Source organism: Mus caroli, unplaced genomic scaffold (genome assembly GCF_978045245.1).
Source record: "Mus caroli unplaced genomic scaffold, Mus_caroli_1 scaffold_6, whole genome shotgun sequence".
Lineage (NCBI taxonomy): Eukaryota > Metazoa > Chordata > Mammalia > Rodentia > Muridae > Mus > Mus caroli.
In genome coordinates, this window is record NW_028227261.1 from 57,755,203 (window position 1) to 57,778,633 (window position 23,431).

A 23,431-nucleotide genomic window follows, 5' to 3' on the forward strand; every position below is an offset into this window, starting at 1 on the left:
CTTGGGACTCTGCTGGTAATGAAGACTAATGCAAGCATTTGAGTGGCTAAGGCAGAAGGAAACGGACTAGAGCTCTAATCTTAGAGTAAAAAGGGTTTCTTTTTTAATCAAGGCTATGCTTGGATCTCAATAAAGCCTCAATAAATATTCTTCGCTCTAATGCCTCTATGACTGATACACTTTGATAAGACATACTCTTTATGTGCTATTATTAGTAAGCTGATAAGAAAAATATAGAATATTGATTACCTTTAGTACATATGCATTATTATCTGTCTCTGGCCAGGAACTGGCTAATCCACCATGCACTAGCCAGGGAGGCGCATGTCTTCCTGTCCAATAAAATCATCTAGTTCCCCCTCAGCTAGTACTTTGGGGCACCTTTCATAATAAAGCCAAATTTTCCCCACTGCAGGCTATCACTCGTTACTCCGATTGCTTCCCCCTGAGGATTCTGCCACTACCACCCAGAAGAAGCACCAGTCAAGAGCACCTCACCATCAACAGCAGCCTCCCTGACTATCAGAGCTCTAACATGCACAGGTGCCTCCCCACCACTTAACCTGCCTGGTCTTAAACAGAAGACTTTCTCAACCTCCCCTTAGTTAGCTTCAGAGTCTCGATTGCACAACTTAGAGTACAGCTAAGACACACCAAGGATCAACATCCACTAATGATGTCCCTCCCTCCAAGGCCCAACACAGTGCTTAGCAAATGGGAAATGTTCATGAACACCTGGATTTTCCTCTAGTCCCACATCGTATCCTATTTTTTGGATGCTAAAGGTTCTTTCAGCCTGTGATGACCAAAACAAGATATGAAGAATACAGGCTTGGAAGACCAGGCTGGCTTGACTTCTGTGGCATCTCACAGCCCATTGGTTTCCTCGGGCATCCTTGCAAGCCTATAACACATATAATAGGGGCTACGAATTCCATTTCATTCTGTAAAGAACTTGATGCTGCTTGAAAGTCATGTTTAACAATATAAATTTCCCTACCTTTAGTCAGATAAAAGAGTAAAATTTTAATATTTGATGTTTAATTTCACTTTTAAACTGAGTCTAAGATCAGGTGGTCTCTCTAGGAATGCTTTTAAAACAGAGACATTCTGGAAGGAGGGCAACCGTTTGTGTGAAGTGTGGGGGCTGTCAGGGAGAAGAGAGAGAGAGAGAGAGAGAGAGAGAGAGAGAGAGAGAGAGAGAGAGAGAGAGAGAGAGAGAGAGAGACATAGACAGCCAGACTCCCATGCTTTTTGCACTGTTTGGGTTATGCCATAACAAACATACAATCAATGGGCCTTTGATCAACAGAACTGGGCGGTGGCATGAACTCTTCCATCACCACTGTAGTTGTTATCGACAAGCTGGTAATGACCATGCTGTAATGTGCCACTCATACTGAGAGCATTAGCATTGCTTAAAGGTCAGGAACAAAGTCTCTTAAATGCAGAATTCCTCAGAAACCAGAGGGAAGAATCAAGATCTTCTAAAGCCAAGTTCACACATTGTAACCAGGACTGTGTGAGACATTCAGCATTAGTCCTTACCATGATGTCTCACATTAAAATTCTTAATTATTCCTAGCCTAGAAATACTGGCTTTTAAACAAACTAGTTGGTATAGTTTTTCTAAGGAGAACAGAAAGGGTGCTGTGAAAGTGTTAAAGCCCCATGAGAAGTAACACTGAAGGCAAATTTGGACCGAATCAGAGCAAAACTATACTTACTTTGTGACACTCTTACTAGCTCAGTCACACTGAAAACACCTGATGTGACAAAGCTGTCCTGGAAGCCCAAATGTCCTGTGGAAACAAAAACAGAAGAAAGCCAACTGTCATAAAATGAAAACTTGAAACAAAACAAGTGTAAATACTCACCAAGTTATGATCGAGCATGTGAGGCCTAAGAGCTATGATGGAGCATATGAGGCCTAAGCACACACCCAGCTCCCTCTGTGCTCCTGTTTTTTTTTTTTGGGGGGGGGGGAGGGAGTGTGGGTACACTTATTTGGTAACAGACATAGCTTTTGGGTTGGGTCTGGAGGCTGTGGAGAAGCTTTGATATAACAACTGGGTGTTTTGTTGTTGTTGTTGTTTTTTTTTTTGTTTTGTTTTTTTGAGATGCTTAAAAAATTCAATAGGAAGTCTGAAATGAGAGACAATAAAAAAGAAATAAAGAAAGAAGAGGAGAGAGGAGGGGAGGAGAGACAGGAGGGGAGGGGAGGAGAGGGAAGGGGAGGGGAGGGGAGGGGAGGAGAGGGGAGGGGAGGGGAGGGGAGGGGAGGAGAGGAGAAGAAGGTGTAGACCCAGAATCCCTGGGAATCAATCAGGATAGCCAACCTCCATAATGCTTTGAAACATTCATCACAGAAATATCCAGTCAGGTTTAGTTGTCTGTCGATTTAAATCTAACGATTCAATCACTTCCTACAGAGGAAACTTTGGAAAAGCCAAACAGGAAATAAAAATTCAGTTTTTGAAATACGGAAACAAATTATTTTGTATACAAACACAAAATTGTACTTGTTTAGAGAAAAGTAGTTTTTGTGTTGGTCGTTTTTTTTATGAAATATATAAATAGTTCAAAGTTGTTTCACCTTTGAATTTTATGTGTGTTTCATTCTAGCTGAATATAATGGCTTTTCTCTAAACCATCTGATTTAGAAGCATTGTGCAACTTCATGTGCTCAGAAACTAGCTTACAAATGGCAAGGGATGCACAGTCTAAGGCACTTTCCATTCTTGTGCCTCTAGCTTTGATTCTGTGTATCCCACAAGGCATATTCTACTGGAGAGATTTGCCTGTGGAGTCAGTTTATCTTTGCCTGTTTTAAAGTGTGATGCACAAGAGCAAGTGTTAACTGCAGCGATTAAAAAAAATCACTGTTCTTTGCAATAAGACACATACCTTATGAGTGAGGTAACCCAATTAAAAAAGAACTCAAATGATATGTACTCACTAATAAGTGGATATTAGCCCAGAAACTTAGAATACCCAAGATATAAGTTACAATTTGCAAAACACATGAAACTCAAGAAGAACGAAGACACTTTGCCCCTTCTTAGAATTGGGAACAAAACACCCATGGAAGGAGTTACAGAGACAAAGTTTGGAGCTGTGATGAAAGGATGGACCATCTAGAGACTGCCATATCCGGGGATCCATCCCATAATCAGCAGCTAACACCATTGCATATTTTGCATTGTGCACCATTGCATATTGCAAGATTTTGCTGAATGCCCCAGATATAGCTGTCTCTTGTGAGACTATGCCGGGGCCTAGCAAACACAGAAGTGGATGCTCACAGTCAGCTATTGGATGGATCACAGGGCCCCCAATGGAGGAGCTAGAGAAAGTACCCAAGGAGCTAAAGGGATCTGCAACCCTATAGGTGGAACAACATTATGAACTAACCAGTACCCCAGAGCCCTTGACTCTAGCTGCATATGTATCAAAAGATGGCCTAGTTGGCCATCACTTGAAAGAGAGGCCTATTGGACTTGCAAATTTTATATACCCCAGTACAGGGGAGCGCCAGAGCCAAAAAGTGGGAGTGGGTGGGTAGGGGAGTGGGGGGGAGGGTATGGGGGACTTTTGGGATAGCATTGGAAATGTAAATGAGGAAAATACCTAATTAAAAAAAATATATATATAAAGAAATTCATCACGAGAAAAGGTAAACTTGAATGTAGAGCAAGCCATAAATAAGATGTCCATGCTTCATAGAACCTATTCACTCATTGCTGAGGGGCAGGGACTGATGTGTGTCAGAACATCCACACCAGTTAGCTTATTAGATGCCAAGTACAGAAATGTACAGAAGCAGCTATGTTTTAGAGGACCGTTAGTGGCCTACGAGTTTTTTTTAATTACAAAACAGTTTTGAATAAAGAAGTTTTTTTTTCTGAGTTTAAATTTTTCAGTTAACTCTGATATAGCATACAGCATCTATGGTACTAAAGGGAGGTCTAAATATTAGGATTTATAGCAACCATAACCTGCTGTTTAAAACGAAACTGCAAAGGTTCACCTTAAAAGTTCTGAAGGACTTTTACTTATCAAAGCAACCCACAGTTGGGTGTATATCTAGGGACTCTTGTTTGGTAAGTGCTGGAGGTACTGTCTCTTGGATAAAAGAACTGAAAAGCAAAAACTTTAGCAAATAAATAAAAAAATTCCCTTAAAGAGGTCTTGTCAAAATAGATCATAACATTTCTATTTTACTGGGCACCATTAAGATCGCATGTATCCTACAGACCATAACAAAGGAAATCCGGCCTCAGTGCACACGAGTGTGGGCTCAGTACACACAACAGCCAGAAAATCACAGTGGAATGGAATGTGTAGTTTTCCAGCATCTCTCTTTGTCCCACCAATTACAGGCTGACACTTGCTCTAATACCAAACTCCAAAAGTTCATATTTTAGGGAAACACTAATAAGCATCTCTGAACGGAGTAAATATAAACATAGACCTTAATTCTGCCACCCCAAAGTGAATCTATCTTGATAACCAGTTTTGGGGGAGTGCGACCTTTCTTGTCACTTTCTGGGCAAACTTATTTGTGGAAACTAGATTTCATGTTTAATTTGTTCACCACTGGGATCTCTATGCCTCAAAGTAGCTAGTGAATATCTGTGAATAGATAAGTCAACCTTTCAATCGAGGATGCTCAAATTGCTTCCTTCTGCTGAGGTCCCTCCTGGGTTCCAAGTGTTTAAATTAAGCATCTACTGGACATTCTATCCAGACATCTCTGAGGTAGCCTCAGATGCAATACATCCAAAGTATTCATCTTTCTATGTTTTGGTGGCATCCTTACTCTGGCTTTATACAATTACCTAACCCCATGTGTCCACACATTGATTCAGCTTCCAGTCTACACTGCTGCACTCTGCATGTTTCCCCATTCCTGTGATCAAGGTGAGGGCATACCCAGTTCTCACCACCATGACAGAGAGTCTTCAAACCATCTCTTGTCTACTATCCATGTATTCATGTTGGTATCCTCAAGAATCCATTCTCTAATCTGAAGCAAGAACCCGCTCAATGTTGGGCAGATCTGACCATTCATTCTCTTAAGACATATTTACTGAGTGGCTAGCATGTGCCAGGTGCTGTAGTAGATCTGTGGTCCCTAATTTCAGAGAGTCTGCAGTTCAGCAATAGAGACAGCTAAAACCGTTTAACACAGATTAATAGAAAAAAAGCATAGACAGTCTAAGTGACAGGAAGTGAACTCACAGCAAGAGCATCAGGGAGGACGGTGAGGGAAAATCTTTCCTAAGAGATGCTCTCTGAAACATATTGGGAAGACAACTGGGACAGAAAGCAGCTGAGCTCGTTGGCAGACTAGCAAAGGCTTGGAGGTAGGAGGGTGGCAGGTGCAGAAGACGCCGAGATAACATCTGATGTATTCAGCGTCCTATCAGGAACCTTGTAGGAGTCCCACATGTGCAGCAGCAACTCCTCTGGTGGGCTTGTCATTCCTCATCTGTCCCTGAGGACCAAGCTCTCCTGACACCTCTACCAAAGTCTGCCCTAACTGACCTCACTTCTGGCAGGACTCCTTTCTCTGTTTGTAACACTGACCCGATGTACTGGGCATGGCTCTAACACAGTAGCTGGCACACATGATGGTGAGCCCTCTTTGCTCATGTTGAGCGTGCCCCCTTTTGAGCTGGCAGAGTCTATTCTGTGTCACTGTTGCTCTGGCTCGAGGGAAGATACTTGGCAAGCATGAAGTACGCCAGAGAGACCCTGAGTGAGCAGAACGCAAACCGGCCTCGTTTTTTTTTTTTTTTTTTTTTTTTTTTTTTTTTGAATAAAAACAGTTACAGAACGTGTTTGTTTCTCAAATGTTTTGTAATAGGGTTGAAATAAACCAAGCCCTAGAAACTAAATCATCCAAAGAAAGTCAAGCCGTCCACATTTATCCTTTCCAAATTGAACAGAATCAGCACAGAAAAAAAATCAATGTGGTTTCTGCTGGAGGGGATATCGTCGGTCTCTCTGCTAAGAAATGCCTGTGTATGTACTATGGTTTTCACTCTGGTACACTGTCTGGGACAGCAACAAAAAGGAGAGTCAGAGAGTGGAATTATTCAATGGACACTGACACCTACCCCCAAGAAATCCAGTCTTAGACTTAAACAAGGATCGTGATGGCCGAGAACATCACTACGAAGATAATTCCACCTTCTATCAGCAGCCTCTGTCTCCGGGTGAAGCAAAAGGTGCGTGTGTGAAGGAATGCCTCAAAGTTAGACCATGAAAACAAAGAGCATTGAATATTTCATGAGCTCTCATGGTAGCAGCTCCTCCCAGCATAACTGAATTATCAGACGGGTTTCATTTATAATTTGTCCCCGATATACATATGATTGGGCAAATGCAGTGATCAGACAGGATGCCCCTGGAATGATGGAGGAAAGTGAGATGGTGGGCATAGTTATGACGCAACCCAAGAAGCTGAACCTCATGTCCTCACACACACTGAGTGGCAAGGAAATGATGCTGGCTGCTTGGCTTTATTGCAAGATGAAGAAGGGGTAGAAACAAAAAACAAAGTTAAGTGTTAGTGGTTCGAAATTCAGATGTTATTAACATTGGAGAGCTCTGGAAACTCTGGAACTGAGTAAGTTCAGTAAAATTGAGAAAGGCTTCGAGGTTTCTGTTTTGAACAGGGCCTCTTAGAAACGATTGGAAAACACAGACTTCTGTCATGTACAGATGCATGCAGCAGTATACTGCTAAGTGATCTGACTCAAAGTTCTGAGCTGAGTTCAGAACTGTATAGGAGTCTTGAATAGGAGCAGGTCTCTTTCCTTTTTATATTTTATGACTAAAGAGTTCCTGTACCTTTGTTCAGTGAATTCACAAGTAGAGCATAGGTTTCATATACAACCTGGGAGTCGGCCATTCTCGGTGTAAGGGGAGGAGCCTTTCTGGAGAGGCTGAATGTAAAGAGAAATTCTTTGATGGCTTCTTAGAAGCAGTGGTTCTTTTACCTCAAAGATGTTAGCAATGATTTCAGAAAATACCTTTCTCTGGAAACCAAATCTCATCTTACAAGAGAACTGAACATCCTTTGAATGTTAAGGCAGGGCAAGAAAAGCTAGATATGTTGGGATGTGGCAACCCTGCTGAACTGCCCAGAGGATGGGGAAGAGAGCCAGAGACATGTCATTTTGAGGGTTGGCCATCAGAGAAAGCTGACTGTCTCCACACAGGGAAGTCTGTATCTGAGGAGGATACAGTCGAGACTGTATACGAGACTAGGTGTTTCTCAAGTTCAGATACCAAGGCCCTCCCTGTCCTGAATCATTAGGTCTCATCTGGTTATGGATGTAAGTTGACTGTAGTGCACAGACAACTTCATTAGATGATGATTTCCATTTTTTCCTCTTAGGAATTGAGTCTCCACCATTAGTAAATCACAGGGTGAAAAAGGAGCCTTTCTGATCCCTGTTCCTCAGTGAGAAGGAAGAGGGTCCTTTCTTTTCACCCTATCCTTATTCCAGCGGGTGTCTGGCTGTCTTGGTAGCCACTGTATTAGCTTTTCAGAGGCCACTAGTTCTGTAAAAAAACCTCCTCACTGGAGTTCACTTCCTCCTTCTGATCGCTTAACAAGCCTCCAAGCACTTGTGGGATACACTTGTATGTACTTTCACATGTATTCAATAAATAGGGCAAAGTTAAACCTGACTTTGGCCAAAAGGCAAAAAAATCAATAAGGTGAAGTTATAAAGGATTTCTATTCCACTTGTCTTATGCCAGTAGCCGCCCACTTCACTGACATCATCTTTGAGCTCTGTCAATAATCCAGACGGCCATGGTTGTAGCTCACAAACTTGGGTAGTCAGAAGGCCCAGCACAACTCCTTCTATCTATGCCCTATTTGCTCAAGGACTTAGATAGCCTTACTTAGTGGGCTTCTATTGCCGCATGTAAATTACTGTGTTATTACTGACATAGCAATAGCTATTTCTGTACTCAATTTGGGTATCTCAGAAAACAGGTCTTTATGGAGTTAAATGGAGGTGTTTACTTCTATGGCTTCAAATTAGGCCAAATTCTAACCTTAGCATAATTTATATTATGACATATTTCATATGGTAAGTTATATGATAACTAAATTATTTGCCATCCATTGGAGAAATTTGTGATATTTCTGATTTCTGGAACAATTCCTTGTATTAAAAATATGAAGAATTCACATATCTATCTGTAAGGACACAGAAAAGATATTCCATATTATTTTCCATTGAAAGTAACCTAGTTGAAACAAACCAAAGCATATTCTAGTTGCTATAGTAACTTTGCATGTACCCAAGCCATAACTACTGACTTTTCTCTTCTGAATTCAAAGTATCGGAAATTAGGGCTCATAGACTAGTTCCAGTCTGTAAACATCTGCTTCACCAGCAATGTTCTGACTTTTGTCATGTTTTAGATGGGACGATTGTACTTGGACATGAGCTTTTAGTTTTACCACACACCCTAGACTTTTCTACTATCCATATCTGCTCAGACATATAGAGGCTGTACGGCCTTGTAGGTGTAAGTATTTGTGATGCCTGCCAAGTGTCAACTTCCTATTTGATTACTAGCATAGCAGAGGAAGGACAGCGTATGACAGTCAGGTTCCAGCTAAACAAAAGCCACCATTATTTTGTGATTTGAGAATATATATTAGAGTCCTTAGCCACATGGTTAAAGCCTCTCAGAGAATCTTCTTTAGGCATTAGTTTCCAATATGACCCAAACATACACTCTCTTTGTTGTGGGCAAAAGTGCCTTGCCTGCGACTCCTGTTGTGTTCTATTCTCCATATTGGGGTTCCTATCAGTGTTCTCCAAAATGTGTTATGATGAACAGCCCTCTGAAATGTTCTATCAGAAGTAAAAACAATGACCAAATATCTATAAACCAAAAGATTGCCCAGAAAACTGAAGGTGGAAAACACTATTAAATTCCCAAGGACTATTTGCAACCTAAAGTCTCTGGTTCTGCAATAGACGCCCTTCCTAAGCTTTAGCTTTGTATCTCCCAGTGATCTGGCAGGGATGGGCTTCCTTTGGGGCGGATGTTTGTCTATAAGTACACAACTCCTCCTCATCTCTCCCTCACTCGGGTAATATGCTAAGGGGGACCTGGAACCCGGCTGAACGTTGTTACTGCAGGACTGAAGGACACTCCGCAGTTTGCAATCACTTTACCGTGTCTACATTAGGAAGATGGATTCAGCAAGACACAGCTATTACAAAGCAAGGGCCCTATCTGAAGAATATTTCTGTAGTCCCTCTGTGGGTAGTACTCAATTTCAAAAGTGTATCATCTGTCTAGTATTTGCCATGTTTGGTACTTTGTTGGAGACTAATTTTAAGATACCTAATTCTTATTGCAACTGAGTGCTTGGAAATATTATGATTTTGGTGGAAGTAAAAGTTGAAAATTTGAGATATTCAAAGATTTTTTTCCTAAGATCATTCAGATGTGGGAGAGTTGGAGAAGAATGTGAATTGTTAATTTTCTCTACATAGTATTTTATTTTTAAATCGATCACAGGTAACACATTACTAACTTCTGTATTAATATTAGTGGCATTTAGTAAACTAAATCTAATTGGCTGAGGATTTCAGATAGACTTGTTGTCTGAATTCAAGGACTATATTTATTAGCAAAAAATCTAAAATTCAGAGTAACTTTTTAACTTATTGGTATGTTTGTGAATATTTGAAGCACGACATCATGGATGACCCTAGAAACAGAAGGAAACACCAAGGCCAAGTGGAGTGACCAATACTATGTTTTGACAAGGATATTTAGATTAATAAAAGCCAAGTGCTTTTAAAACAGTCCATTAAGTATGTGTTTCTTCTTAAATTTCAAAACACCTCAATGTTGCCCTTTTGTAAAGACAGAATAAATCTCTGTCTTCCATCCCACCACCCATTCCAGGCTGAAAACACTTCCATTCATTGTTTGTTTGTTTTTATGATAGTAAATTAACTTCCCTAAACATTTAGACCACAACATAAATGAGTGTTTTTCAAGTGAAAACTTGTTTAAGAGCAGAGAAATATTAGCTTTTGGAATTATGTTTTCAAATATGCCATTGAAATGTAAACAAATGGAGAACAATTCACGTCAACTAAGTTAAGCCACTATCATTAGCATAGAGCAAGCGACAGTTTACACATTTGATTTTTTAAAAATTAATTTTGATGGGTTTCAGTTTATTTTGAAATTAACCTTGTTTTGAAGTAAAAGGGGGATTTGGACCAAACTTACTGCTTTCATGTTCTAAATCAAAACTGTCTACACACATGGACAGTAACAATTGGTAATTGACAAATGGCTGGAACTATTTGAAATAACTCCAGCCTCTACTATGAACCCATGCATATATTAGGGAAAAATAAGGAAATTTATTCCCTGAATACATCTGAAACTGATTATCTTAAATGAAACAGACATGGAACTGGATCACCCCAGGGCTACCCTGGTTCATGAGTGTAAAACAGCAGAAATCCTTCATGGCCCATCGCCCTGCCTTTCCTTTTTGGGTCTAATTCATGTGGCTCTGAAACCATTAAAGGAGCTCAGCTTGCTAAACCAGCATAAGACAGAGGCAATGACAGGTAGAGATGGTGACCAGGAGCTACGTGCCAATTTTAAGACATTCAAAACTGATTTTGGTTCACTAAGCATGGATAGAAAATCATTGATGAACTGAAGCAATACATTGTTAAAAAATGCTTTCAATTACGTTTCCAAGGCTACAGAGAGAAATAATCTAAAGAGATATTTTAATATGTAGTTTTCCAAACACCATAGCATCAGGTAATACTTAAGATCACAAAGAGCTTCCTCTGCCTGTGCACTTTGCTTTGTACAATTCTCGCAAGAATCACACTATCACTAATGCCATAATTTGTGGCGTTTATTCAATCATAGAGCCTATATTATACATTCCTGCAGGAACCATTGCAGGTTACAAATCATGCAGGCCATGATACTTTGAATTTGCTGGCCTAGCACAAACACAAAGTATTTTAGAGGCACTAGATAGCTCCTTGTGAAATATAACAGAATGAATTAGACTATTCAGGCCACACCGGGTAAGTACAATGAAGGAACACTTTTTAAGACTTTAAAGTCATGTAATACAATTCTAGGCTGGATTCTTCTTGTTAAAGAGAAGTAGCATGGGAGTGATTGGAAGAGAAAAGGGCCAATATTTGACAACAGAAATCAGCATAACCTTTTAACTGCAGCAGCCATGGGTGACTGCCCTTCGACCTTGGAAGATTATGTGGGATTTCAATGACAACAGCTGGAAGTGAGTAAGTGTGAAGAGAGTACAGATCTGAGGCCCGCTACAAAAGGCCAGCACAATCTGGGCCCAGATCACAGCACTGATTAGAAATTGTTTCCTGGTCCTGGCTTAATAGAGTGTGTGATCATGAAAGTTGGAAAGGTTTTTATTTTGTTTTGTTTTGTTTTGTTTTCGGTTTTCTTTTTTCTTTTTTTTTCTTTGAAGCAAGGAATCATGGATGGATTTCTTCATCCCCCATTTTCTTTCCCAGATGTTTAATTAAGATTATCATATGAAACAGCACCACAAAACCATGGTGAAACTTTTTTTTTGCATATTGATTTTCAAAGACAACAAAACTTTAATAATGCTCTGCTTGAGTGTTTAAGGAATGTCTACCGTGGGCATTTCATGGTGAACTACCAGATAGAGTCGAGAACGAGTGCACTCGCACACACAGTGGCAGGGATTGTGGTTGAAATGGGGAAGAAGCTGGAAACTATAACTCTCTCAACCTTCTCTATCACTTGAACAGTGCAGCACACACTACACGTCCTCACTCAGTGAGTGTGCAGCTCTATCACTTGAACAGTGCAGCACACACCACACATCCTCACTCAGTGAGTGTGCAGGAGTGAACATTGTCTACCAGGGTCGTTATCACTTGAACAGTGCAGCACACACCACACATCCTCACTCAGTGAGTGTGCAGGAATGAGCATTGTCTACCAGTGTCGTTATCACTTGAACAGTGCAGCACATACCACACATCCTCACTCAGTGAGTGTGCAGGAATGAACATTGTCTACCAGTGTCATTTTTTATCTTGCCATGTACATTCCTGTGACTGAGTTAAGTATTTCATGATGCCACCCTTTTCTTTACCTTACTTCATGAATCTGTTAGCAATGTTAAGTCTGTGTGTGTGTTCACTACATTATAGGGATATGAAAAGATGAATTACAAAGAGGTTAACATAATCTGGCTGATACTGGGATGGTGGCTCAGATATATGGTCATTTAAGTTCATGAAACCCTCATGCTGTGTGCTGAAGTACACACACACACACACACACACGCTAAAGCACACATACGCTAAAGCACACACATGGTGACTCAGGTACATTCTCACTTCTCAGTGCTCTGACACCACCAAAATGATGCCACACGATGGCTGAAAGCACATGGTGCTATGACTTACTTCTGCTATTCTGGTTTTTACAATGTGCTCCATCTGAACCTTCCACTGCTCTGTATTTTGCCGATTCCTCTTGTTGAAATGTCAAATTAGCGATGACATAGCTTCAGTAGAGTGGCCTTGCAACTATGCAAATAGTCACCTGTGTCTGGCAAAACCTACCTGGCTGAGTGGTGTGGAACAAACAGGGGCTGATGGCTTGGACTTCCAACTCAGACTTGGGGCATCTGCCCACACCCTTCTATAGCAACTGTAGATGGTGGCATTGTCTTCCAACTCAGGCATGGACCATCTGCCCACACCCTTCTATAACAACTGTACATGTTCTTCCAAAGGAGCCATGGGACAGAGTGTTTTTCAGAACAGACCGAATCCATTTACTGTTTCAAATGTCTATAAACAGAGTATTAAGGAATTCAATCCCCAGAGCAACACTATGGGTGTTGGCCTTAGTTTCATAGGAGTGTCTGCCAAACTCACATATTTGTAGAACTATTGGTTTATGTTGTTCTTTGCAGCTCTCAGAGAAGGAAGGACCACTGTGTGGGATCTTAGTTCACTTTAGGACTGGGTCTGGCTGGTGACAGGTACACATGATAAATGTTCCAGAAGGCTGACCTAATTTCCGTTGAAGAGAGTGTTTTGCTAAGAACATTCCCTCAAAGTGTCGGCTTGCAGCAGAGTCCCAAACCTGCCAGTGTCGGCTACCATTGCTTGGGAAACTTTACTTAAAGTGAAGTTAATTTTGCTGTGTTCAGCAAATTCCTTCAGTATTAACTTTTAATGTATACAGGTCTTAAGCCTAATTTCAGATGTGCAATAATAAAAATTGCTACTTGTGATAGTTTTTAGTTATTTGTATCTTTTCTTGTATAGAAGTATCTATAGGCACAAATGTTCACTTACTTTGCCATTCAAAAACTATGTTTGCATTCATGCACATCATGAATTTTACAGATATTGTAATAGAAAAAAAACTAGTTACTTATACATAGTAAAGTAGGAGACAAACCATGGATGTGAGACTCCTAGATTACACTGTTAAATTCTAATTTCTTTATCTATAAAATGGCACTAATTGTTATATCTACCACAGAAGGTTTGTTGTTAAAAATAATGATCTAGTAAATTTTAAATGTTTAGCAAAGAACTTTGAGTATAGAGTGTCACAGAGTAGCTCACATCATGAATTTTACAGATATTGTAATAGAAAAACAAACTAGTTACTTCTGTCCATTTGACATGGACATTAAATATTCACATATGTGCATAAGTGAAAACATTGATAGTCTAATTTATTTGAGTAAATTTTGGGGTGAAATAAGATTACTTTCCAAAGCAAATAACACAAAATTTGCTGAAAACAAACCTCCTGATATATTTTACTGGCTTGTTTAAAAATAAAAGGGATTCGGCCTGGCAGTGGTGGCACATGCCTTTAATCCCAGCACTTGGGAGACAACGGCAGGTGGATTTCTGAGTTCGAGGCCAGCCTGGTCTACAGAGTGAGTTCCAGGACAGCCAGGGCTACACAGAGAAACCCTGTCTCAAAAATAAATAAATAAATAAATTTTAAAAAGAGATTCTAAGTTACGTTAAATAGGTATAAATATAATCCCTAATATAATCTTACTTATTCATAAGTACATTACATATTTGTAATATTCAGTACAATTTATTTTTTTAAATGGACATAGAGTGCATTTTTCTGACAGAAGACTAACTTTTTTCATGAGGAAAGAAAAACAACTTTCCCTTCCCTGCTTTCACTTTATTTTTTTAAGGATCTGATTTCCTGAAAACTCCTGTTGATATCTAAATGTGTCCATGCTGTTTGCAATAGAAAATAGGTATTTATAAACTGATCTCTAAAATATATTTCAAATAAAATCCATTTACATTTTTTAAATGGGAAATGCTTCTGATGGTTTAAAATGGGTAGGATATAAGCAATTATTATCATTAAGTGAGGGGAAAACTCGTTGTTGTTAGGGTTCCACACTTCAGCTCCGCTCCATGCCTCAGCATAAACAGGGAGCTGTCGGAAAGCCTCACTACAGACGGGGGTCTTGATTCCTCACAGCTCAAAATCAATGCTAAAAGAGTTTGGCTTTGAGGCAGGAGGATGATCGACATGCTTCACTTCACTGACTTTGATCACTGAAGCACTCTGGGATGCAGGCGGTCTCCTGGATTTTAGGGAGCAGAACCTTTGTTCTCACAGAATCGTCTGAGTCTCTCTCAGACTCAGCTGGAAGGCAGCATGCTCATATTCTCAGAATTACTGCACCGCTTCTCATCAGGGCCATCAGAATTTGGAAGGGCATGGCTTCCAGAATGTAGACAGATCCAGTTCACTGCAGGATACAGCATCCCACCCGCCTCCACCTCGCACAGTGGTCTTCACCACTGACTGCTGGCATTTCCCTAGGAAACTCATGAAGGACCTCACTTTTTGACACCCTTCCTCACCTCTAGTGGAGAAATGCCTCTTTCAGACCCCATCATGTACTTAATACCGAATAATCTTATGGAACTATCTGAAACATTGAATCCAATGCTCCAATGCGACCTCTCAGAAGCCAGGCATTAAAACTCTACAGCTGCTACAGAAATCTAAAGTAATATGTAAAAATGGGAAAGATATGAGCATTCTGCTCTCTATTTACAGCACAAAGATGCAGTAGAAATAAGACTGAACCTAGGACCCAAATGACCCCACATCCCTAGTGCTAACAGAGGAGACTGCCACCATGGAAATGGAGCAGTCCAGGCTACCATAGCTACATGATGTCAATCAACCAACAAGTCCAATGATGGCCCAAGCTACTGTTGGTGTAGCACTAGGGTAACTCCTCCAGCTCTTTCTCAATGTTTGCTGTCTCTGGTTATTCTGAGATTTTAGAGAATACCTGTCATTTTCCTAACAGTAAGAAGTAAGGGCAGATGCTCAGTGCCAAGTTGCATGAAGTCCTCTGTCATACAGTTACAATGGGCTATCTCTTTTGTAATTGAACACCATTGTTCAATTTCTGTCCCTAACCCAAGGAAACCCATAGATCACTGCAAGGTTGCAGAATAGTCTCAGATGAGGCAGGAACCCCTTGTATGTATGCACACATGCATGTGTGAGTGCATGTGTTTAACTTCATTTACATCCTAAAATACCATCACAGAGAAAGCAAGTTCTAAGCAGATGTAAACTGTCAAGGACACTTGATATGTCGTTTGCTACCATAGGAATTTCTGCCACTAATCTTAGCAGCAGTGCTAGGAAGGAAGCGAACTGTGGCTAACTTGAAGGTAGAACCCTTTGGGCCACCGTTGACGAAGTCAACATTATCCTGCAACTCATTTGCACACAGGTTAGTAGGGTCCGGGACTAATTTCTGGGGTTCCAATTACCATTAAAAGTGTTAGAAGCCAAATGTGGTTTCTTTTTAAAGGTCCTTTAAATATTTTCCTAAATTGATTTTTGACATGCTAATTTGCTCATTCCATAGACACTTACCGATGCTAACCTATGAGGCATACATAGATGGTAGACTCAGAACGGAAACCAATAAACTGCGTCCCCTCAGGTTAGTAGCAACACCTTTCCAGGCAGATGCAGTGAGGACCTTCTGATGTTATTTCTACATGTGGGTCATTTCAGCTAGTTCAGAGGCATTGCTTGTTTGAGAAACGATCAGCCTCGAATCATAATTCCATGCACTGATTACTAGGGGGATATTTTTAATTGTATAGCTTATTATTTCCATTACATAGGTATGGATCTCACTCAGTTACCGCCTTTGAGACCTGAAATAAGTGGACTGCACTTTCATTAATCTACTTAGAGCATTTGTTGCATCCCCCTTTGCTCTGGGTCCTGAGGCAGGCATGAGGTTGTATATGCTGGGCCCTCAGGTACCTGCAGTCCAGTGGGAGGGAGGCCATCTGGGAATAAGTATGGGGAAAGGTGCAGGGCTCTTAGGGAAGGACAGGGAAGGCTCTCTGGAGGCTCAGTGACAGCCTATACAGTGGACAAAGCCCTGCAGTATTAGCCACGCAATGGTGAGAAGGGGTGACTCAGCTCATCATGTGTGCACAAGTGAACAGAGAGAGGTGAGGGCTTACCTCTTCTGAGTACTCGGAGCCTGATACTTATCTCTGCTTTGGCCAGTGCCATTTTCTCCTTCCTATGATAGCCTTGATTTTCAATTAAAGCAACAGAGTACAGACTTACAGTCTTCAGGCAAGTATCTCAAGGTCATATAGACAGTGACTACCAAGCAGGATCTTGACTCAAGCAAGCAGTTCACTCTCAGCTACGGCACCATTCCCAAACTGTGTGAAGGGACACCAACTTCAGAGGCCCAAGCCTTGGAAAAGAATCAGAAAGTGAAGCTACAGGCAGGACGACAACACTCTCATCCCTGTGCATGTATACACGCCTGGTCTGGCCTACAGATAGTAGTTTGTTTGCTTTCCCATACCAGTGATTGTACTGCAACAGAAACTTCAGCCTCTTAGCCCAAGACAACTTTATTCTTCTACATACCCCATAGGAAAGCTATTCCTTCCCTCTAAGATCAGGAAACCTATAGTTTCTCACAGTAGTCACTATTACTCAATGTCACTTCCCCTTCCCAGTACAGCTGCCATACATTATACAACTTTATCTATCCTCACCACTGCTTAATTTACTGTTTTTCTTCTCAAATGCACAAGATCAAAACTATGCCATCTTAGTAGCAAACCCTGTGAGAGAACCATAGAAAGTGGGGAAGAATTTTTTTTTTTAAATCTGGGGGTTTTGTTGTTGTTGTTATTGATTTGTCTTTATTTGTAGTTTAGCATCAAAATGAGATCCTGAAGAAAATAAGCCTTCCTGTAAAAAAGAAAAAATTGCCAAGTGAACTTTGTTTCCAGGTCAAAGTACTGGGGAGGTGTTTAGCAATGAATTACAGAAGGCTGCTAAGAACTGTGGTCTGAAAAGATGGCGCAGTCAGTAAAGTACACACTGCACAAGCAGAGGAGGGAGTCTGGAACCCAGGAAGCTTGTAAGAAGTCAGAGTCGGGACAGAGGATCCATGGAACTTGAGGGCTAGCTGCTCTTGCCAAATCAGTCATCTCCAGGTACAATGAGAGAGCTGGTCTCAGAAGATAAACTGGACAACGGCAAAGGAAGACACCTAAAGTCAACCTCTGACCTCTACATGCCTGGACACCCACTACTATGGGTATACACAAATGTTCACACATGCTGAAATGCTGCATGTGTCCATACATACATACAGGCACACACACACACACCCCTGAGAGAAAGGGAGGGGAGGGAGGGAGGGAGGGAGGGAGAGAGAGAGAGAGAGAGAGAGAGAGAGAGAGAGAGAGAGAGAGAGAGAGAGAGAGAGAGAGAGATTTGAAATTAAAATTAAATTGGGAAATAAAGAAAGCTACTGAGGCTGCTGGAGCCATACTGAACCACCATTTTGATCTGAGGGCCCTTGAGGGATGTGGACTCTTGCAATGGCTACCTGTGTACTAAAGATGAGGGAAACACAAATATCTCCCATGTCCAGAGCTTACCTCTTTGAACTCTCCTTACTACCCAAAGAGCACACCCTTTATGCTGTGTGTCCCCACATACCCAGGTATATCATTACCAGATATAAGATCTGTGGAGAGGGCAGACTATCACACAGAATAGGGAACACACAGTTGCTCACAACTTGGTGGCAATCCACCTCTAAGCAGTGCCCTGAACCTTTCTTCTCCACTAGACAAAAGACTCCCATAAGGGAGAGGTGGGCAGCCCAGGACAGGGTGCAAACCTAGCACTGGGCACATACTCCCAGCTCATTTTCACTGATGTCTGAGGGCCTTGGAGCAAGGAATGTAATAAATTTGGGCCTCAATATCTTATTCTACATACAGGGTGAGGATTGCCTGAATTAATGCCGTCTCCAGCACTGCCTGGCAAAGGCTCCAAGTTTTCAAGTTTTGCTAGTGCTACTTCTGGGCACCTCTGACTTCAACGGTGACTCCAAAGGGCTCTCATAAGAGAAGAGATGCTTTATTTTATAATACTGTACTTCTGTCCACTGCAGAAGCTCACAACATCAAGCATCAACAGTTTGGTGTACACAGTTTGCTAACTTGAAAAGAACTTCATACCTGTTTATGAAACAGTTAGCAAACCACTGATGTAGAATGTACACACACACACTCACACACATACATGTACATACGTACATGTACACACACAGACACACACAGACAGACACACACACACAGACAGACACACACACATACACAGACACAGACACACACACACACACACACACACACACACACACACACACACAGAGCTTCTTTCAAAGTATCTTGGTGTGCTTTTTCCATAGGTGACATTTGATAAGATCTGAATACAGTTTTTGATTGTCACAACTGTGTGGGCATCCAGGGTAGGGTTCCTGACATTTAGTCACAAGGGGTTAGGGAAACTTCTAAATATCTGTCAAGGCAGAGGACAGTGACACAGGACAAAAACCCCTCACAAAACACCATGGTGCTCAGAAACCCTGATTTTCAACCCAACTCCAGCATGGTATATTCTTATTAATTCACCCAACTAAACTTACCAAGGACTATAACTTAGCAGTGTCCTGTGAGAGCCAGAGCTATAGAATGAAAACTGCATAGCTGCCTGCTGTAGTTTGCATAGGTGTGAGAGGAGGCTACTCCCCAGGGGGAGCTCCTGGTGTAGCAAGGGCTATGGAGCACAGAGAGGAAGCCACCAGAGAGGAGAACCTCAAGCTGTTTCTTCAAAGGTGTTTAGGAAATTCAGAGGTGCACAGCAAAGGAGGGGAGGGGAGGAAGAGAAGTGGGTAGGGGGAGGAGGAGGGTGAGCCAGAGAAGGAGGGAGAGAAGAAGGGGGAGGAAGGGGAAGAGGGGCAGGAGGAAAGAAGGAAAGAAGGGGCAGAAAACCAAAGTAAAGCAGGTAGCATTTTAGCTGGTAATGACCAGAGATGGGACTTTGGGAAACACTAAGGAAGTTGAAGAGTCTGTCTCTCTCTCTGAACAAGAACATTATTGGCTTGGGTTGTGTGGGGGTACTGCATAGGAGTGTGCTGGGCAGAAGACTGACAGCTCTCACCCACCTCCTTTCTCTTCCCTATGTTGAATGGAAGGAGCGTGTCTCCTCTCCAGGCACTCTGACCAGGGGAAAAGCCTCCAGTGCACCACTTCTTGGTTTGAGCTTGGTTAAAGTATTAATGAGTTTCTGACAAGCATTACATTTGCTGTAACATTTGCAGGCTCAGCCCATTCTCATCCAGTGGTCTGTTCTCACCGCAGCATCTTATGCTTTCAGCAATAGATTTGTTAAAGCCTAATACCACATCTACAGTAGCCAGACTGTGGCCACCAGCCTAACACACCAACGAGATCACACACACACACACACACACACACACACACACACACACACTACTGATTTGCCATTTCACCTAAGATCCCTCTTAACAGAGAAAGTCCAATAGGATTTGGTTTGCAAACAGTCTCTGTGACAGCAAAACTACCAGGGCATTCTTAAGTGTTTGAAGCCAATGTCTCTAAAAGCAGACTTCTAATACACTACAAAGAAAAGCAATGGTTGCTTCTGCTTCATACAGTCATTTTATAAAATAGAAAATTAAGGAAAAAATCCCATCTACCTAAGTTTTACTTTTTAGTTTAATTTTACTCTTGAATTTTTCTCTTATTATTGAAAGTTATGGAAAGAGAGAGGGGGAATTCTGGGAAGATAAAAAGACTCAAAAAAGGAAAAGTCACTTTTAGATTTGTGGATTGGGGCAAGACAGCTCAACAGGTAAAGGTGCTTGCGGCCAAGCCCAGGGCCCTGAGTTTAATTCCTGGAACTCACACAGTGGAACTGACTCCCACAACTTGTCCTTGGAAATTACACCTGATCCCACCTCCACAGACACTAAATAAAGTGGTAAATTTGAAGGGTGGATCACTGCAGAAGGAGGTAAAGATAGGCAATCCATAGGCCCCATAGCAGTACATTAAACTAGCAATCTCTCCCCAGTCCACTGTGGCATGGCCTTCTGTTCAGATGGTTTCATGCTAAGCTGCATATTATTTAAAGATGTGCCGTCTTATGGGTCAGATAAACACAGCAAAGGCTTGGTCAGTAAAATCTGTCAGGAAACACAGCAAGATGTGTGTGTGTGTGTGTGTGTTGTGTTGGTTCATGAAAGAACAAGATAGAGAAACTCTATAGGGTATTTCCAGAACTAGTAAACAGTTGGCCTCTATCCCTTTACAATCATGGAAATGGAAATGGTTTCAGAGCTTGTCCCTGCAGGGCAGGCTGCTAATCAGTGGGGTGAATTTCTTTAGTCTTGTTTAGAAATGAAACAAGGTATTTACCCCAACGCTGGTTCTCAGTCGCTGCCTGCCTGGGTCTGGGTCCATTCGGAAGGGAGTACAGAAGCATCCACGCAGGACGCCAGAATTAACATAGGAACACTGCAATGGCAAGGCAGAGCCAGCAGTGGGATGGCTGGCTGAAGACTCACTGTGTGCTTATATCAGATCTGTGAGCAAGACCCAGAGTCAATTACTGACATCTTTGCTTCCTGAGAAATTGGAGGCTAAAAAGTTTAACTGATCTACTTGAGTTCCCATGATTAATAGGGGCAGGCCAGGCTGAACTGTTAACTGGTTCTAAGCCATCTTGACCCCCCAAACCACCAGAAACTGCTTCTTAGGCCCTCTTGACTTCCTTATAAAGGTAAATTTCCATAATTGTTGCTATTATGAAACCACACTATGTTATGGTTGATCTTTATGTAAAAACAATATCGTAGCTGTAAGAATTCATGTTGACCAAATGGTTCTCTTTCATGTGCAGCCTCTGGACTCTGGATCACACACCCATCCATCCTACTCATTTAAAAAGTAAATCTTTGTTATTTCCCATCGTGTCACAAATAATGAGGTCTTGGTGTTTTCCATTTTCAGTGACATTGATGATGAGTTCCTGTGGGATTTCCCTCACTTGTTTAATCTTTGGACTCAGCCACTAAAACAGCCAAGCATGCAAGAGTCTGGATCCATCACACTGTTAAAAGATCCTCACCGCCACATGCTTCCCACCACCCATTTCTGAGATTTAAATGAAGGAAACCTGCCTGGCGCTACATTATTCCAACTTAAAAATTGAAAGCCAGTGAATTACAGGCGCTACTACTAGGCTTCTGGGAGACGTTGTCCCTGGTCAAGTTCAGCTACAGAAGGGGTTGGGATCTGTGGTAAGGGTAAATTCATTACAAGGAGACGATATTATCACACTTCTGCCGCCCACGCTCAATGCCAGTCATGTTCTCTGCACCACCACATCCCAGTTCCACAGGGAGCACTTGGCTTCTCACATAATAATAATAATAACAACAGCAACGTACACTTATAGGAAGACAAGACAGCCTATATTTCCTAGCTTTTGACAAAGAATGGCTCCCAGATCTACTTCAGGTACATTAGCTCTCATTACAAAAGGCCCCAAGAAGGCAGGAGTCCTCAGAGATGCCTGTGAATGGATCACTGTGAAAGGTTCATGAAAGTTTAGCCTGATCACAAACATGACTCTATTGCCAGCCTGTTCATTCTGGAGAAATACTGCATAAAACTCCAGAGAGGAGACAGCCATCTCTGGGTTCTACATCATCTCTCATTGCTGATGCCAGTGATTGACAGTCATCATGGTTTAGAATTATATCACATCTTGGCTTGCAATGCTGTCCTAATCCATTTAGGCTGCTTTAGCAAAATATCATCAACTGAGTGGCTTCTAAACAACAACATTTATTATATGTACTTCTGGCATCTGGGATTCTGAGTACAGAATATCAACAGACTGGATATGCCTTAGCAGTATACTTCCTTAGAGATGGTACCTTCTAGGTACATCCTTACAAGGCAAAAAAGGTACCTAAGCTCTCTGGCGTCTGTTTTAGGGGTTCTGCCCCCATGACCTCACCATATTCTCAAAGGCCTCACCTCCTAATAACATGCCATGGGACCAGGATTTGAACATTTGGACTTGGGGAGGGACACAGATATTTGGAGTCCAAATGTTCAACACGAAATTGTATATATTTATGGGGTACCTAGTATTTCCATATGTTCATGTGTGATGATCAAATCAGAGTCATCAACATAGGTACCACCTTAAATATTTGTCATTCCTTTGTGAGGAAAAAATAAAGATTTGTTTTTATCTAGGTATTGTGAAATAATACATTTTGTATAACATACAATCACTATGTTGGACAATAAAATGGTGGTCACAATTTTATTCATCTATTCTCACATTCATTCTATTCAGCACATCTCTGTTTTCTAGTGTACTTCTTTCTCTCTTTCTTGCGTCCAGTATGCCTTTCAAGAGTCACAACATTTACCTCCAAGTTGCTCCATAATATATACTTTTGTAAGCAGTAAATATTGTGGTGATAACTAGAAATTTAAAAAGCTAATTGAATGTATTTTATTGTGATAATAATATTAATCACATCTAATACTGGATAAAGCCTTCCTTGTGTGATGCCTGACACAAGCCCTGTTGTTAAGCAAGCACTCCAAATTGCTTTCACATTCTGATGAATTTTGGAGACTGGACAAAGCTAGCCAGCTACTAACTGGATGTCAAACTTCTCTCTTCTTACTACTTCCCCTGTTCTGTGTATCAGGAAGGAAGGTAGGAGATGCAATTTAGCTCTCTCATCATTTCTTCCTAAGAGACTGGACTGTGCTCAGGGAGGAGCTGCATGGGCTGCGAAAGTAACTTCCTGGCACCAGTCACCTTTCCAGACCTCAGGATCAGAGACTGGATCAAAAGCCAGGAAGCTGAAAGAAAA

The 23,431-nt window shown here is 41.4% G+C and overlaps 1 protein-coding gene across 4 annotated transcripts in view; it reads right to left on the reverse strand.

Moving 5' to 3' along the window:
• Nfia (nuclear factor I A) overlaps positions 1-23,431 on the reverse strand; it is a 349,756-nt gene that overhangs the window by 120,784 nt on the left and 205,541 nt on the right. For all 4 annotated transcript variants that reach the window (XM_085839176.1, XM_085839178.1, XM_085839177.1 and 1 more), the window contains exon 4: positions 1,728-1,802. In XM_085839176.1, coding sequence (XP_085695302.1) covers positions 1,728-1,802 — 75 coding nt within the window. The remainder of the gene's footprint in view (positions 1-1,727; positions 1,803-23,431) is intronic.